The 15,512-nt window shown below is 40.2% G+C and overlaps 1 protein-coding gene across 3 annotated transcripts; it reads left to right on the plus strand.

Annotated features, from left to right (window-relative positions):
• The first annotated feature begins 665 nt into the window (after positions 1-665).
• Positions 666-15,283, plus strand: VDAC2 (voltage dependent anion channel 2). Of its 3 annotated transcripts, none has more exons than XM_042786783.1 (10): positions 666-819; positions 1,364-1,418; positions 4,879-4,950; positions 5,989-6,038; positions 8,342-8,494; positions 8,585-8,637; positions 9,090-9,317; positions 10,502-10,652; positions 11,606-11,663; positions 12,471-15,283. In XM_042786783.1, the coding sequence occupies exons 2-10, from the start codon at positions 1,385-1,387 to the stop codon at positions 12,560-12,562; spliced, it is 891 nt and encodes a 296-aa protein (XP_042642717.1). In that variant the 5' UTR covers positions 666-819; positions 1,364-1,384; the 3' UTR covers positions 12,563-15,283. The 3 variants fall into 3 exon arrangements, with proteins under 3 accessions (XP_042642717.1, XP_032837923.1, XP_042642710.1); XM_042786776.1 differs by lacking the exons at positions 666-819; positions 1,364-1,418 and adding exons at positions 1,429-1,496; positions 2,198-2,225; XM_032982032.2 differs by lacking the exon at positions 1,364-1,418.
• Positions 15,284-15,512: the final 229 nt, after the last annotated feature.

Genomic DNA, 15,512 nt, shown 5'->3' on the forward strand with positions numbered 1-15,512 from the left:
CCACGTGTCTGTGGGTTTTGGGGTAGAACAGGAGATGTGAAGCGTACCACGGTCGGAGCTTCCAAGAGTTGTGGGAAAGGGGCGAGGGCAGGCGAGCGCCCCTGGGGCCCGAGGCCGGGCTGCCTCTCACCACCCCAGCGCTCCCAAGAAGGGTTGCTCCCTCTGGGGCAGGGCCGGTGGGGCTGTTGAGGAGCGTGGATTCCCCCCCGTCAGTACCGCCGGCAGCCGCGCTTCAGCCGCCCATCCCCACGTGGAGCACAAAACGTCTTATTTACTTAAACCCTCCCATGGAAAAACGCTCCTTGGGTGTAGCCGGCACCTGCGGAGCTGCCCCGACCCCGCTCCCCCTCCTCAGAAGCACAGCCGGGGGCGGCCGCGGCCCCTCAGCGAGCGCCGCCCTCCCGCCCCGCGGCCGCCTGGCGCGGCCGTTACCGCCGTCCCCCACCCCCCCGCAGGACCCCTCTTCGCCGCCGGGGCTGCCCTTCCGAGCGCCTGACCGGGCTGCGGCGTCCCTGTCCAGCTCCTCGCCCGGGGCCGCGGCGCCTCCCGTCGCCCCCAGGCTCTGGGCTCCGTGCTCCGTGCTCCGGCGGCTCCCGTGGGCTGGGCGGCGGTGCGGCGCGGTGGGCGGGGGGAGGCGGCGGGCGGGGCGGCCCCGACTCGTTGGGGTCCTGCGCGGCGGCGGCGGGCGGGCGGATCGGTGTCTCCTTCACTTCGCCCTCCAGTGCCAGCGGCTGCAGCAGCGCGGCCTCCTCACGGCGAGACCCGCCCGCGCCCCCGGCCCCGCTCCGCCCGGCCCCGCCGCTCTCCCGCGCTAGCCAGGTGCCGGCCCGGGCCGCCGCCGGCCCCGCGGGAGCGGGGGGAAGCGGGCGGGGCTCGCCCGTGGGCGAGCGGGGCCGGGGGCCGCGTGGGGCCGGGGGCGCCTTGCCCAGCGCCTGGGCTCGGGTGGGGTGTGTGGGGGTGCAGGGGGGTGTCTCTCCGCACGCCGTACTCCCCCCCGCCACCCGCCGCGGGCTGCGCAGGGGCCGCGCCCTCCTCGGCGTGCGGGCCGGGCGCGGGCCGCGGTTACATAAGGGGGCGGTGGGGTGGCGCGGCGGGAGGGAGGGGGTCAGGCCGGGATGCCCAAGATGGCCGCGCGGAGGAGTTCACCTTGCGGCGGCGGCGGGGCCGGGCGCGGGCAGGGACCTGCCGCCGCCCCCCGGCCCTGGCGGGCTGCGCCGCCGCCCCGCGCCTCCCGGCCTGCCCCTCCACAGCCCCATTTTCCTTTTCGGTGTTCTCTTTGGGAAGGCTCTGCTTTACCACCGCTTTCGGTTTCTGAACATGCAGTTCATTTTCAGATGTTTAATTTTCTTTCCCTTCTCCGTAGAGTCTCTAAATTGGCCTAGCTATGGCTACTAGACTAGCGTGTCCACCTCCGAGAAGTAAGTAGGGAGAGAGTCGAAGCGAGGGTAATGAGGTGCTTGGGCTTTTTAAGCTTTAGTAGCAGCGTGAGTCTGAAGGTCAGTGTGTGTCCGATGTATTCGAAGAAAATATTTTTTGTATAATACAGATTTCTCTTCGTATTTACTGGAATACAGTTTTAGTGTAGTTACTGCTATTTTCTTAAAATTGCATGAGCACTTAGGTGTTTTTATTATAGCCTGATCTAGCTTGTAGTCCGATCTTCAATATCCCGAAATCTTAACATTGTTAGAAATCTTTATAGAAGTCTTTGGCATTCCTGTAATTGCAGGGTGTGAGAGAGGAGAGAGTTTTGAAATACTTCTTCGAAGGAAAACTGTGATGTAATAATTCTGATAACATTTTTCTGTTATTGGGATGATTTTTTTTTTTCTTCTTTTTACAAAACAAGAAAGCATGTTCATTGCTCTTGAGTAACAGGTTAATTAACTTTTTTTTTTAGGATGGCATGAAACAAAGATCAGGGTGGAACAAGCTCCCGCTTTATTCAAGTAGATTCTGTGTTTTTGAAATGAGGAATAAAATTATTTGACAGTTGCTTTCCCAGCAAACCTCATGTTGTTAAATGGTAGTTATATTTTAGTTACATCTAATTAGTAGTTTACAAGTGAAAGACACATCAAAACAGGGTTGAAGAAGATTATTTATGATTAAAAGAATTTGCAGACTTAGCTAACTTGCCAACAGTGGAGGACACAGGAATGATTTTTTTTTTTAAACCCTGTTTTCATTTAATGAGCATTCTGATGATGGCACTGATTTATCAGGTATTTAATATACCCAAAATTAACTCTTGGTTTCCCCTTTCATCCTCATCCATCCCTGTTAGTATAGCAGTAGAACAGCAGTGTGACAGTGGTACTCTGTTTTAACTTTTTATCACCAAATTTGCATCTGTAGGTGGGAATGTCTGACAAATACTGTTTGGTTTCCTTGCAATGGAAAAGATGCTTAACCAGACTGGATAAAATAGCAGCATCCTTTTCAGTGTAGTAATCCTTTGAATTTAGACACAGATACCAGTTTGTTAATTTCTCTGGACATTACTGCTTAGCATAAATCTCTTGTTTGTAATGATTGTCTAGTCAGATTGGAAACATTGAAAACAAAAGTGAAAAGCTTGGGTTTTTTATACTGTAACAGAATATCTGTGCTAAAGTCTAGTATAAAACTGTTAAACTAGAAATAATTATTCTGAGTATGCTAGTTAGAAGTGAGATATATTCATTAAAGGAAAAATAAAGAACTAAACCTTGTCTAAATTATTTTAAACTGCTAATGAATTATCGTACAGTTGCTGTACAGCAGAAATTTAGAGGGAACTTAGAGCAGTGTTCCTACACTGTCTTGTAATTTAGTCTACCACCTGCTTCTTTTTATTGAATAAATAATACGAAACATTTAATGTCTTGTCACCAGGATTAGTACTGTTCTGCTATAGATTTTTTTTTTTTTCTCAAGATTTATTTATTATGGACTTGAACTTGGGCTAAGCCTTTTTAAGCTTCAAACGCTCTAAGTTATTTTCATGTCTTTTTTTTTAAAAGAGTAAGACTGTGGAAAAACAAAACTTTTGTGTTCTTGAGCAAGCAATGGATGCCTTGTTATAGTGATCTGGTTGTAGGGTTTAGAAGTCATTACTAAAGAAGGGGGTTTAAAATTTTTTTTAGTTAAACTGCGAGTATAAATGTTTTTGCACAGAGAATGTTGAAGTTATCCTCTTATGACTTAAAGAGGTGGATTAAGGTACTCTGGAAAACTGCATTAGAAACTGTAGAAAGATAAGCAGTTTTCTGCCTTACTATTGCTTGCTAAAATATACATATATATATTTTAATAGCAGTCAATACAATTAGGCTGTGTATGGCAGGTGTAATTTTTTGTGGATGTTATTCTGAAACAAGTCTGTTTAGTGGAATGGTGCCATAAAGGATTTTTTTTTCTGAATCGGCTGTTCCAGGAAAGTTTTCCCTTGTATGTATGTACATAGGGCCATGAAAATATGGAAAAAAAAAAACTTTTTCGAGAGGGGGAAAAAAAAAGCTTGCCTTGATACTGTATTATTGAGTACACTGATGATCCTGCAGAGATCTGTAGAAGATAAGCAGTTCTATAGCCAGGTGTTGAAAATTAAAATATTGATTAAAAGTGGAAGTAATCTTTTCTGCTTTCAGTTCTGCTTTTCAGAAAGTTAACATGTGAGAGTACTGTTCTTTTTATTTTTGAAGTTCTGAAGATATTTTTCCATTTACTTAAACAAAAAAAAAAAAAAACCCACAGCAAACCCTACACAAGGGCAAGATAAACAGTCAATTATGTTAATCTGACTTTCTCTCCAAAACAAATGTGACCAATCACTTTGTAAAGATAACATTTTTGTTTGCTTGTGTTGCTTATCTAGTTAGTTTCATTCTTTCCCTCTGCCCCCCCCTTCCCCCCCCCCCCCCCCCTTCCACAGCATGGGGGGAGTTATTAACTCTTGGAACTACGCTTTGTCTTCTGTATTTTAAAATGTTAAACCTCTGCAACAGTGGCCTTTTGCTATTGAAATCATGGGAAAACAGTCACCGAAGGAAGGTGCAGATAGCGTAGCTTCACGGGGAGAACCACACAGGCCTGTGTGAGACCTTAGGCTGGTATCTGTCCATTGGGCCGGGGAGGCTGGGTCACAGCTAGTCTTGAATGACAGGTTCTTTTAGCAGTGAGATTGCCAGAGGCTCCCCCAAGAAAGGGGCTTTTAAAGAAAGCTTTTCTCACTGACCCAGCACTCTTACCACCTGTTTGTTTTAAACTAGCAAGACAATCCCTCAGACTTAAACTCTTGTATGTTATGGGGCAGGGGGGGAACTTCATCAGATTGCTAGTTAATAATATTAGACATTCCTTCTTAAATTGCATGCCTATTTAAAATGCAGGGAAAATGATGCTGCAAAACAGATATTCACTCTTCTTACATTTTGAAAATAAAACCTTGTAGGTCTTTTCAGATAATTTTCATAAGCATCTGTCAAATTTGACTTTGTGGAACTTCAGGGAATAACTATCTGCATTATAGCTTTTCAGACTTATATTTCCTGGTTTTTGGTGGTAACTGCCAACTCTGGAAATGTGAGCTATTAGTTGATTTCTGGTAATTAAAGATATATGGAGAAATCTACTTGAAACACTAAGAACTGGGTGGTCTTGTAATACCTCTTCTTTACAAGCAGATTACTTTAGCCAAGAAAACATTCACTATTCACAGTGACCATCACTGAAAATCTACAGGTGTTTCAGAGAATACTGTAATTGTTTGAGCCATCTGTCTACTAACTGCCTTGATATATGAATCTAAAGAGTATCTGTAAAGAGTTGTGGTAGCATTTTTTGTGTGCGTGCGATGGTAAAAGGTTGACTATTAATTAGACCGTTACCTTTCAGCTCCAATGGCGATTCCTCCATCATACGTAGACCTTGGCAAATCTGCCAGAGATATCTTCAATAAAGGATATGGTAAGAATAGTACCTTTTATACAACATGGTGTTTAAGGTGCAGAAATGAATTGCCTTTTTAAGCCTGTATATAAAATTGAACGCTCAAATGCATGTGTTTCTGGGGAGGGGGAAGGTGTGTTGGTTTTGTATCATGACCGTTGACTAACAAATCATTGGAGGCTTCCATGCTGTTTTGATGTGAAATCTGTTAAATCTTGTTGCTTTGGCTGCATAAATGTCAGGGGTGTACAAGAATCTATGTGTCAAGTGTAACTTAACTTAGGCGTACGTGCTTACCAATCTGTCTGTGCCACAACATTTGCTGATATAGAAAGGGTTATATACCACTGTAACATTATAGCCTTTTTTGAAGTAGGAAGAGGAATAGCTATTGGGATAAAGAACCCTTCAGCATTTTAAAATGCTTTAATATCAGGCAGTTGCATAGTTGAATTCTGCTTGGTTATAGTGCTGTTTCTTTCTCGTCTTTGGGAATGTGTCTAGGCGCTTTTGCACCAAGACTGTCAATGATCTCTAAGGGTAACAAAGTGAATTGACACTCCTGTAAAACCTACCTATATTACAGTTCCAGTGGCTGTATATTTCCCATTGAGTTCGCTTGTACAGTTTTTTTTCCACTTTGACATATTTCTTCTTGGTGCTGAGACAAATTTTATGCATTGGAATAGCTCTTCAAATGGCATGGACTATAAAGCCAGTGCCGTTTCAGGAACAGAAAATAATGTATTTTGTCTGTCACTAAATTTACTCGTGGAAGTCATTGTCTGGTAGTTAAATGTACAGTGTACAACTGAGAGATTACTACCCACTTGCTATGTGGTAACGATAGAACAGAACTTCTGGCTTGCTCTATAGTAGCCCCCTCTACCCACTGTGTCATCTAAAATTTGAGTGTACTGAAGTCAGCCTATCATTCTTTTTATATATGTATATACATGTCATAATGCTGAGACTGCATGGAAAACTAGCTTCTTGGAAAATGTGCCTGATCTTAGTTAAAGCCTCTTGGTGTAACTTTGATGTCTGTTTGTTAAGGTTTTGGCTTGGTGAAACTGGATGTGAAAACAAAATCTGCAAGCGGAGTGGTGAGTTTAAATACCTTCTATTAATTATATTTTTTTTCTGGATATGTTCTGATATTTAATTAGGGTACCTTCCAGATGCTGGCAAGGAGTTTATAGGTTATATGAATGATAAACTTCTGGTGTAAAATAATTTCAGAAGTCCCTAAACACCTGACTTTATTCTGAAAGTAACAGGGGTATCGCACTGTTTAGTAATCTTTAAAATAAAAAGGTTTATTAATAGTCCCTTGTCTTATGGCTGAAGGCAGAAAAATAGCTGATAAGTTTTTGAAGTATTTTAGTATAGCAATCTTAGTACACAGAATTTATTTCTAAAGTACCTTGTGATACTACTTGTATTTGGAGGAAATTTCTGGCATCTTGATGCTTCTGTGAAGTAGTTGGCAGTGCATTAGCACATTGAACCTTTGGCCTCTCTTTAAAGGTATTAAAGTGTTGCAGTAATGTTGCATGCAAGATGTCTTAGTCATCCAAGCAGTGCCTCCTGTGACTGTTATCTATTTCTAGAACAGACTTTGCAAGATATAAAGGTAGATGTGTTTTTGTTTTTTGGGTTTTTTCCATAACTGGAAGCTTTAGGAGCGTAACTGATTGTTATAAACAAGGTGTGGGGGTTATGCTGTGCTTTTTCTAGAAGTCTGTATCCCAACTGAGGCACAGTTTGCAAGAACCCTGTTATAGATGTAGTTGTTCTTATTTTAGCCAGTTTCTTTTGACAACTACCATAATAGTCGTAAAACTCTGAAAAGTCCAAGCCCTCTTGTGAATTCCATATCAGTTATAAACCATCCTTCCCAGAAGGAGAAAGTGCTGGCATGTATATACTGCAGATGTTTTAAAGCAGAGATAAGGTAATAATTTGCTGTTCCTGAAGTTATTAGCACAGTGGTTGCAGTCAAATATGCCCTGTGCAGTAGTAATAGCACAAAATAAGAAGTTAAAGCTGGTATTTGGACTTGAAGTTGTGTAATCCCTGTCACTTGCCAAGAAATAAACCTTACTAGAATTATGTGACTGTGTGGAGGGTTTAGTGGTTCACTAATATAATAGATGTCTTGGCCATGGTTAAATTTGATCAGCCACCATTAAAGAACAGTCTTATGGACACTTGTGAGGTGCAGTAGGTTTCAGGCTATGAGAAGATGAATGCCTAAGGACTTCTGATTTCAAATCCATGTTTCCTTCTAGGGGAGGAGAGTATGAGGAGTCAATTTGAAACTAAGACTGTGCATGGAGGAAGTCTGAGATCAAGACTTCTATTTATATGTTTTTAAAAGTTGAAATAATAAACTTAAATTATGAGGGCAATAGTATTTCAATGGAAAGAGCTCCTTAACATATATTTGCAAACCAGACCACTTATATTGAGGCATTGCGTTTAGTTTCTGAGTAGTAGAGCACAGATATTATTCATTCTGTTCATGAGAATCCAGGTGGTGAGACACATAAAGGATTATTTAGTTTAATAGGGAGATGTCAGTGATAGCGTGAACTTTTAAATTCTTAAAAGAATTTAAAGTAAGACTCTACCAGAAGCATAAAATCAGACTGTTGCCTCGGTTCACAATTCAAACAAGAATGTTCTTCCTGTGTGTCGTTAAACTGAAGTGTCAGGGAAATAGGAATTTTATAGATAGCAGTAAAAACACATGTGCCTATAGCTTGTGTGAAAAGCTGATGCATTGATTAGGCTGAGAACTCTTAAAAAGCAAGAAAAAACCCAAAGCCAACTAAAAAACAAACCACCGCCCGCCCCACGCTTAATTTGAAAAATGATAGTATTCTATGACATTTTACAGTTGTACATAATTTATCTTTGGAGGTGATTGACTGGAATAATGAAGATACATATGTGATCCTTAAAAAGTTTTGCTAGAGTTGCATTATGTGCCTTATAGTGTTCTTGGGCCTTGGATTGACTTTTAATTGGCTCATCAGGAGTATCAGACTTAACTTTATATTTCAGGAACTTGTTTCTGCTTTTAAGGAGGAGACTTACAGTAACTACTGTCTTGCTTCTGAGTTATGTTGCAAACCTGTACATTTTGTAATAGTGGCAGAAACACTGCAGTTGAGATGGGGAGTGGGAGGAGGAGGCGTCCATGTGGGCATGAATTGTTTAGGATTTCTTGTCCATGTCATTCCCCCATTTCCCCCTGTAAGTTGTCTAATGTTGTTAAACTTGTTGCATAGCATAACAAGTCTTAATGTTTGCTGAAGAAAAGTATTTTCTTTTTTGTCACTGTATAATGCTTTCAGGATCACATGTGTCTTCTGTATAACATGGATGCTGTCCTTTTTAGGAATTCACAACATCTGGTTCATCGAACACAGACACTGGAAAAGTGAATGGGAGCTTGGAGACCAAATATAAGTGGGCTGAGTATGGGCTGACTTTTACAGAAAAATGGAACACAGATAACACTCTGGGAACAGAAATTGCAATTGAAGATCAGGTAATAGATTAGAGAGAGTATTCATTTGTTTTACTGAACTAGCAGAACTGAATTTATAGCTTTATTTTATTTTCTCCCCCCTTCAATTAGATTGCCAAAGGCTTGAAGTTGACATTTGATACAACTTTCTCACCAAATACAGGGTAAGAATTGTTAACGCTTTTACCTCAGTTAGGGCAGTGAGAACACCCATGTGGTAAATATTCATGTGGTCTGTTGTACTGACAGAGATGTTCATATGGTTTGCTATTGATCCACATTAACAAATCCCAGTGCTAAAGGCTTCTGCTTTTTAGCATCATATCTTATTCTATGGGATTAGTATTGGACATTTCACAACAGCTCACTTTGCTTATTTTCTGGGATAGAAATACTTGGAAGATTGTGGGAGGCATGAAAATACTTCTGTGTTTATCACAAAATGCCCGTTGCAGTAGCCCTGTGCTTTCTTGATGGGCTAACTGTACTTTGGCCCAGTCTAGAGAATGCATGTGCACGGAGTTCAGATACATTATGTGGAGTCATACAGCTGGAATTTGCCAGCTCATTGAGGAAGATCAAGCCTTGTCTTAAGATAACTGTTTCTCTGTTTCAGAAAGAAAAGTGGTAAAATTAAGTCAGCTTATAAACGTGAATGCCTAAACCTAGGTTGTGATGTTGACTTTGATTTTGCTGGACCTGCCATCCATGGCTCAGCTGTCTTTGGTTATGAAGGCTGGCTTGCTGGTTATCAGATGACTTTTGATAGTGCCAAATCAAAATTGACAAGAAATAACTTCTCTGTGGGTTACAAGACTGGGGACTTCCAACTGCACACTAATGTGTAAGTACTGAAAATTGTGTCCAGATTTACAGAAGCAGGCTTTCTCTACCTTTCCTTCTAGTCAGAATACAAATGCTTGAAATACCAAGAGGTGCTTGCAAAGCCATTAAGTGGAGTGCGTTTTTCAATAGGAAGCTCTAAATAAATGATAAATGTTATTTTGTATCTCTGTTCAAAACAGTAAATACCTGTGGCTTGTTAGCACCTATCAACTACTGAAGTACATCCAAGTGAGAAGTGCAATAGTTCAGTTACGCAGAGCTCATCATAATGCTTTTTCCAGCTTTCCCATTACACTGAATTATATATGACTATAAGGGCAGTAGATTTGTTAGAGCTAGCAATTTTCATCACACTGTTTAACTAGGCTCATAGTAGCTTCTGGAGGAAGACGAGCTTTGCTTTTGGCCTTTTTGAGTAGGTTCATCTTCTTACATGTCTGGGATGAGTGCGTGAAACACCTAGAGTGTAACTAAACAAGCGTAAGACATCTTGTTTATGAACTTTCTTCAGACTTGCAGCCTTTAGATCTTAAATATTCTTCAGAGCAAGCTGATCAAAACCTACTGAAGAACATGGTGTTTTCAATATAAGTTAATAAAAATTAGTGGTGTTCTAATGTGCTTAGCTAGGAAATAACTTGATTTTTGGGGTAGAAGTTTGTCCTTTTGGAGGGGGAGGATAGGGATTGTGCCTGTCAGGGTTTATCAAAGTTGAGGGGCATAGGGAGAAGTTACAAAACACTTAATAGTCTGGGCTGTAAGAATTCCATTTCAGTTTACTAATACCAAACATTGTGACAGATTTTTAAAAAGGTTGTCTAATTCTTTAGGAATAACATACATATTCAATAATCATAGAAATCAGAATGCCTGTTTCTAAACTATTAACATTTATCTATAGTTTCGTAAGGATGTGATCTGGCAATACATTCAGGTACTTAGTTAAATGTGAGCGTGAGAATTAGCTGTATCACTCTGAAATACCTTTTTTTTTTTTTCCACCTTGCATTATTGCAGTTTGTTGTTCTGAAGACTGTGTTCATCTTCCCTTCTGTTGAAAAATGTGAAACAACTCAAACTTTTGAGTTCTCATTTGAATAAAACTTCGAAGTAGATCCAAAAAACCACAACAGTTGGGGTCATCTAAATATAGGAAACTAACTTTTTTTTTAATTTGTGCAGCAATGATGGTTCAGAATTTGGTGGGTCAATTTACCAGAAAGTGAGTGACAATCTTGAAACTGCCGTAAACCTGGCTTGGACAGCAGGTAGCAACAGCACTCGCTTTGGCATTGCAGCTAAATACAAGTTGGATTCCACTGCTTCTATCTCTGTAAGTATGGCTCTAACCAAAAAGGTTATGCTAAGCACAGTGTATTTTCAATACAAAAGAAGGTAATACTACTTTAGGAAGTCTTGTAGGAAATACTCTGACAATCCAGGCAGTTATAATTAAACCAGCAGAATTTAAATTCTGTTATGTTGCATACGGCAATGTCTCTTAGAATCTGACTGTCAAATTTGTGCTACTCCAGAGGACTTAATGTATTTATTAAAAAAAAAAAAAAAAAAACAAAAAAAAACAAAACCCACAACAAAACAAACAACAACAACAACAACAAAACAAACAAACAAACAAAAAAACCACCTCATGTCTAGTTCTGTAAGTTTACTGAATTTTTTTAAAACCAGTTTTTGGGAGCTCTGTTATGTTCTCATGGTGAGAACTCTCGTGATACTGTTAACAAGGTGATATGCAGAAAAATTTTCTGTATGTTACAAAATTGGAATTGAACATGGATTGTTGGAATCAGCATATAGAGGAAGTGATGCCAAGCAAGATAAATAATTTTGCATATATCGTTTATTATGATACTATGAAATGTTTGCTGCTTGACTGATCGGACCTGCAAGATACTAATTCTTTTGTAACAGTATGAATATGGAGGATTCTTCTGAAGTGGCTTGTTTTGGGAGACGGGTAGACAGCTGTGGCTGCTTGAAAAGAGTGGGAAGTGGAGAAGTTCACCTGCCAAACTACATTCCAGTAACAGTTCTCCCTGTCCTTATATTTTGTCTGCTTTTAAATATGTTACTTCTTCAGCTGAAAGTTGGGGGTAAAGGCATAGCTAGGAAGAGAGAATCCAGTAAGCATAGAGATATTGAAAGAACCAGTAAAATTTGGTTAAGTTGATAATGGCAGCTTTGCCATAGTTATTCTAGTTTCTGAATGGTAACAACTAATCAGTTACATTAAAATTGCTTTTGTCTTGATTTTTGTTTCAGGCAAAAGTGAACAATTCTAGTCTAGTTGGAGTGGGTTACACCCAGACCCTGAGGCCAGGTAAGGGTTATCACCTGAATTAAGTCACATATGTATATTCTGTGCATCACAGAGGAAAGCTATGACATCTATGCATTTGTATGCAACTATTTACCTTCAGATTAATTTTGTCTTGAAGGCAAAGTAGATGTTTTACAGTAGCTTATGTTGCACATCACATCTGTATCTAGACAAGACAAAATCCATTGTATCTAATGCTACTTCTGCATCATATTCCTCACTGATTTGTGTAGGAGTGGACTGTATCGTGTTTTGTAGCTTAGCTTTAGGCTGAGCAAAGCAGGTTTTTTTTTAGCATTGCTTTCTTCAGTCACATCATATTGAATGATAGCAGGTCTTGAAATAATGATTAATAATCAAAAGAACACACTTTCTGCTCTCCACATTTAGTAAGAAAAACCTCCAGAACTTAACTTGCTCTGCTTAAATATGGAAAAGGCCTGTTAATGCTGTATTACCGTTGATTAGTTTCTTAATTGAAAACCAATAAAAATCGTAGTATCATTCCATCCCTTCCTTGGTACAAGTGTGTCTTACTATGCATAATTTTCTTTCTTTGCACACCTAATGTAGAGGAGGAGAGCTCTTGTGTAGTTACCAGTTAGAGACTTTGTATATTCACTTTATAACACAGTATTTACAAAAAGCGTCTAGCTTAATTCACCTCACTAGCTTTCAGTAGATTTCATGGGTAAATGGATTCTTCTGTAGAAATCTTCAGAGCAAAGTAGTGAAATGGAAAAAGAGCTACTGCATGAATGCTACTCTGATTGTATGTTGTAAACATGCTGTTTAAAAATCTTACAGGTGTGAAGCTTACACTGTCTGCTCTGATAGATGGAAAGAGCATCAATGCTGGTGGCCATAAACTTGGTCTTGGCCTGGAATTGGAGGCTTAAAAAGACGAAGAAACTGCTGCAGAGAAGGGATATCAGAAGAATTTGGCCTTAAAATGTATTTCCAATGTGACCAGCAGGCTTTTTTTCCCAAGAAGGATGACCTAGAACAAGAGCTGTATTTGAAGTATTTAGGCAGTTACTTGTTAGCTGGTTTCTAGTTAAATTGGTTACCCATCTAGTTAAAATTCTGCATTAGTGCAGTCACTTAAACATTATTTAAATGTATTTAACTGTTTAATGCGCTACCCACAAATAATGAAATAGACATTTATGAAAACTGTACAATTGTGTGCATGTTTGTTTTTATGTTCCTTTTAACATTTGATATTGCCATTTAATGAAAAATGGATCAGTGGATGTTTTGAAATGAGGTCAACAATTTTGTTAAATCACATGAAGTAGAAATACATTTGGTATCCCAAGACAAATTATGAATAAAACAAGTACACACACATACTTGTGCCTCAGATATTTTAAGAGTTAAGGTATGAGGGTAGTGCTCAATTAAATTTAAACTTTTAACTTGAAATAATCCAAGAAGTAGTGCTATATACCTTTGTGCAATTAAGGACACCCCCCCACCCCATTCCCCCATGACAACATTGAATATGGGTGGTTTTCACTGAGCAGCTGGATTCCTCAAGCAAGTTGAATGTGCTTTTCTGTCAGGTAAGATTTGTCATGACACAACGGTTTAATTCCTCCTGTGTTCTGTTCTGTGGGCAAGATTTACTGCATTACTAGTTGGCCTCCTGATGCAAAGAGTGCAGAATGATGTACTTGGCACACTGAGACATTTAAGAACTGCTCCTTGATGCTTTTGCCCAAGGGGTGAAAAACTTCACCACACAAACACACTGTTTGCTTATATTTGTATCTCTGCAACTGGATGTAACAGTGTAATGGAAAAACAGGCTGCTTTTATCCCAACTGCTGTGAGAGGTTTCTGCTTACAATGACCGAAATAAAGGCTTAATTTTAAATGGAGGTGGAGGAAAATGCATCCGATTTTGCTTTCCCTTTGACTAATCTTGGCAGATACCCATTTAAGTCCAGAAACACAGAATAATGGAAAAACTCCATATTTTTCTAGGACAGAATTAAGGGAGAATTAAAGTATGAGGGATAGTTGGTCTGTGAACATCCCTTAAGGTCAAACATAACTAGCTGTGACTGCTCTTAGTGTGGAATATATTAAATACATGTAGTTAATAGCGCTTACATTTAAGAATGGGGATTTATTGAGTTCAGGGGGGTGCCTGGAGCCTACTCCTTAAAGTCTCTCACAGCTGAGAAGGATAACTTGATCCCTAGTTGCGCAGTCTGTGGTTCACAGCAGCCTGCTTTATTGAGCAGGTGGCCAGTTTATGATCAGGAAGCTGTATCTCTGGTTTGCAAGCTGTGTTTGGTTCATGCTGGATTAGATTTAACCCCCATAAAAGTCCTAGTGATTTGCTCGAGGTCTTGTTCCATCCTGCATTGTTGCCCTCATACTCAAATTCTCAAGTACTGTTGTAAACTGCCTGAGGCTTTAGCAGTGGAATAGCTGAGCCACTTTCTTTGCAGAAGATGGAAAAGGGCTTAAGCTTCCAGCTCAGGCTGTTGAGCAGGCTTGCTAGTGTATTTGACCAGTTTTGTTACATGACAAGGAGAAGGCTTGGCAGCATTTGTGCTTTGGAGTACCTTTACTGCTGTTGTCACTAAATGCCCTTTTCTGAGGAGCACTTCCACCACTTATGATGGAAGCAGCACGTAAGCCACAATTTGTGGCTCTTATTGCATGTTAACATTCGTAAACTGTATTTTTAGTTTGAAGTGTTCTTATGTTCTAGACCACTTAAAGCTAGAAACGGTGCAGCCAGACATTTGAACTTTAGTATGGTTTCTTTTTAGTATAACTAAATGTGTCTAGTTTCTTCTGAAAAAAAAATAAAAAATGCTGTGTGTCTGTATGCATTGACCAGCTGTAGCACCTGGACAAACAAAGGTCTCTTGCTTATGAACGATGCCTTGTTTGCATCCTTAAACCAGAGTAGCAGCAACACTGGGTTTCTCATTTTTTTGGAAGCTTTTGATAGGGCTATAGTGGTCTGACACACTTTTTTTTTTTTCCCCTCGGTGGTATTTTGTATTTTTTTTTTCTTTTTAGAAACAACTATTCCGACCCCTTTCTTCACTGTTTGCTCACCTCTAGCTCTTTTTCCTGAGGGCACAAAATGGGCAAGTGAAATACATGCAGATATGGCAGAGTTTTTCTCCCACTCTTCATACAAATTAGTAATGGAAAGTTTGAACCTATTCATTTTACTCTGTTTTCATGTGCATCACTTTACTAGTCTTCAGCCTTTAAACCTTAAGTAGTTTCATTTGTTGTAATGCTGATGGGTAACTGGAGAAATAAAAGGGCTCTGCAGTAGTTAAGACAACTGTGAAAATGTGAGTTTTCCTAAAATACCAGAAATCACTAGTTTGAGCATAAAAAGGAAGTTCAGTGTCTACTGACATCTCAAATGAGGCTTATAAAAATGGCTTTCAAACTTTCTTTTCAACTGTGTTACAGAAGCTGGTGGTGTATTCGGAGTTTTGTGGTAAGGAATGTTGGTAGTTTAAATAGCTCCATTTTGTTAGAACGTGTAAAAAGCCTTAATGATAACTTTCAGTGCTAGCTAGCCTTTCCTCAGGTGTCATTCTGAATAAAATAAAAACACTTGAGATAACCAATGACCTGAGCCTGACTGTGCATCTTGTCTGTGTGAACTGTAGCATTGCATTCCTGCCTGGTACAGCTGGAGTAGGGGTTGTCTGTGTGCATATTTCAAGGAGACGTATTCATGCTGTCATAAATAAAAAGTCCTTTCACATGAGATTATGATGCCCTGAATTTTTAAAGTTTTACTGACTTGAACATTTGTGTTCTTGCTGGGCTGTAGAAATTCTCCATGTTGTTTCA

This window comes from Tyto alba, unplaced genomic scaffold (genome assembly GCF_018691265.1).
Source record: "Tyto alba isolate M040663 unplaced genomic scaffold, T.alba_DEE_v4.0 Super-Scaffold_1, whole genome shotgun sequence".
NCBI lineage: Eukaryota > Metazoa > Chordata > Aves > Strigiformes > Tytonidae > Tyto > Tyto alba.

What these genes read in the sequence shown, in the direction of transcription:
- VDAC2 (XM_042786776.1), top strand. Translation starts at nt 1,449, where the DNA reads ATGAGGTGCTTGGGCTTTTTAAGCTTTAGTAGCAGCGTGAGTCTGAAG. An exon ending in TGATGGCACTGATTTATCAG is followed by an intron (nt 2,226 to 4,878) that starts GTATTTAATATA and finishes GTTACCTTTCAG; the next exon opens with CTCCAATGGCGATTCCTCCA. An exon ending in AAATTGCAATTGAAGATCAG is followed by an intron (nt 8,495 to 8,584) that starts GTAATAGATTAG and finishes CCCTTCAATTAG; the next exon opens with ATTGCCAAAGGCTTGAAGTT.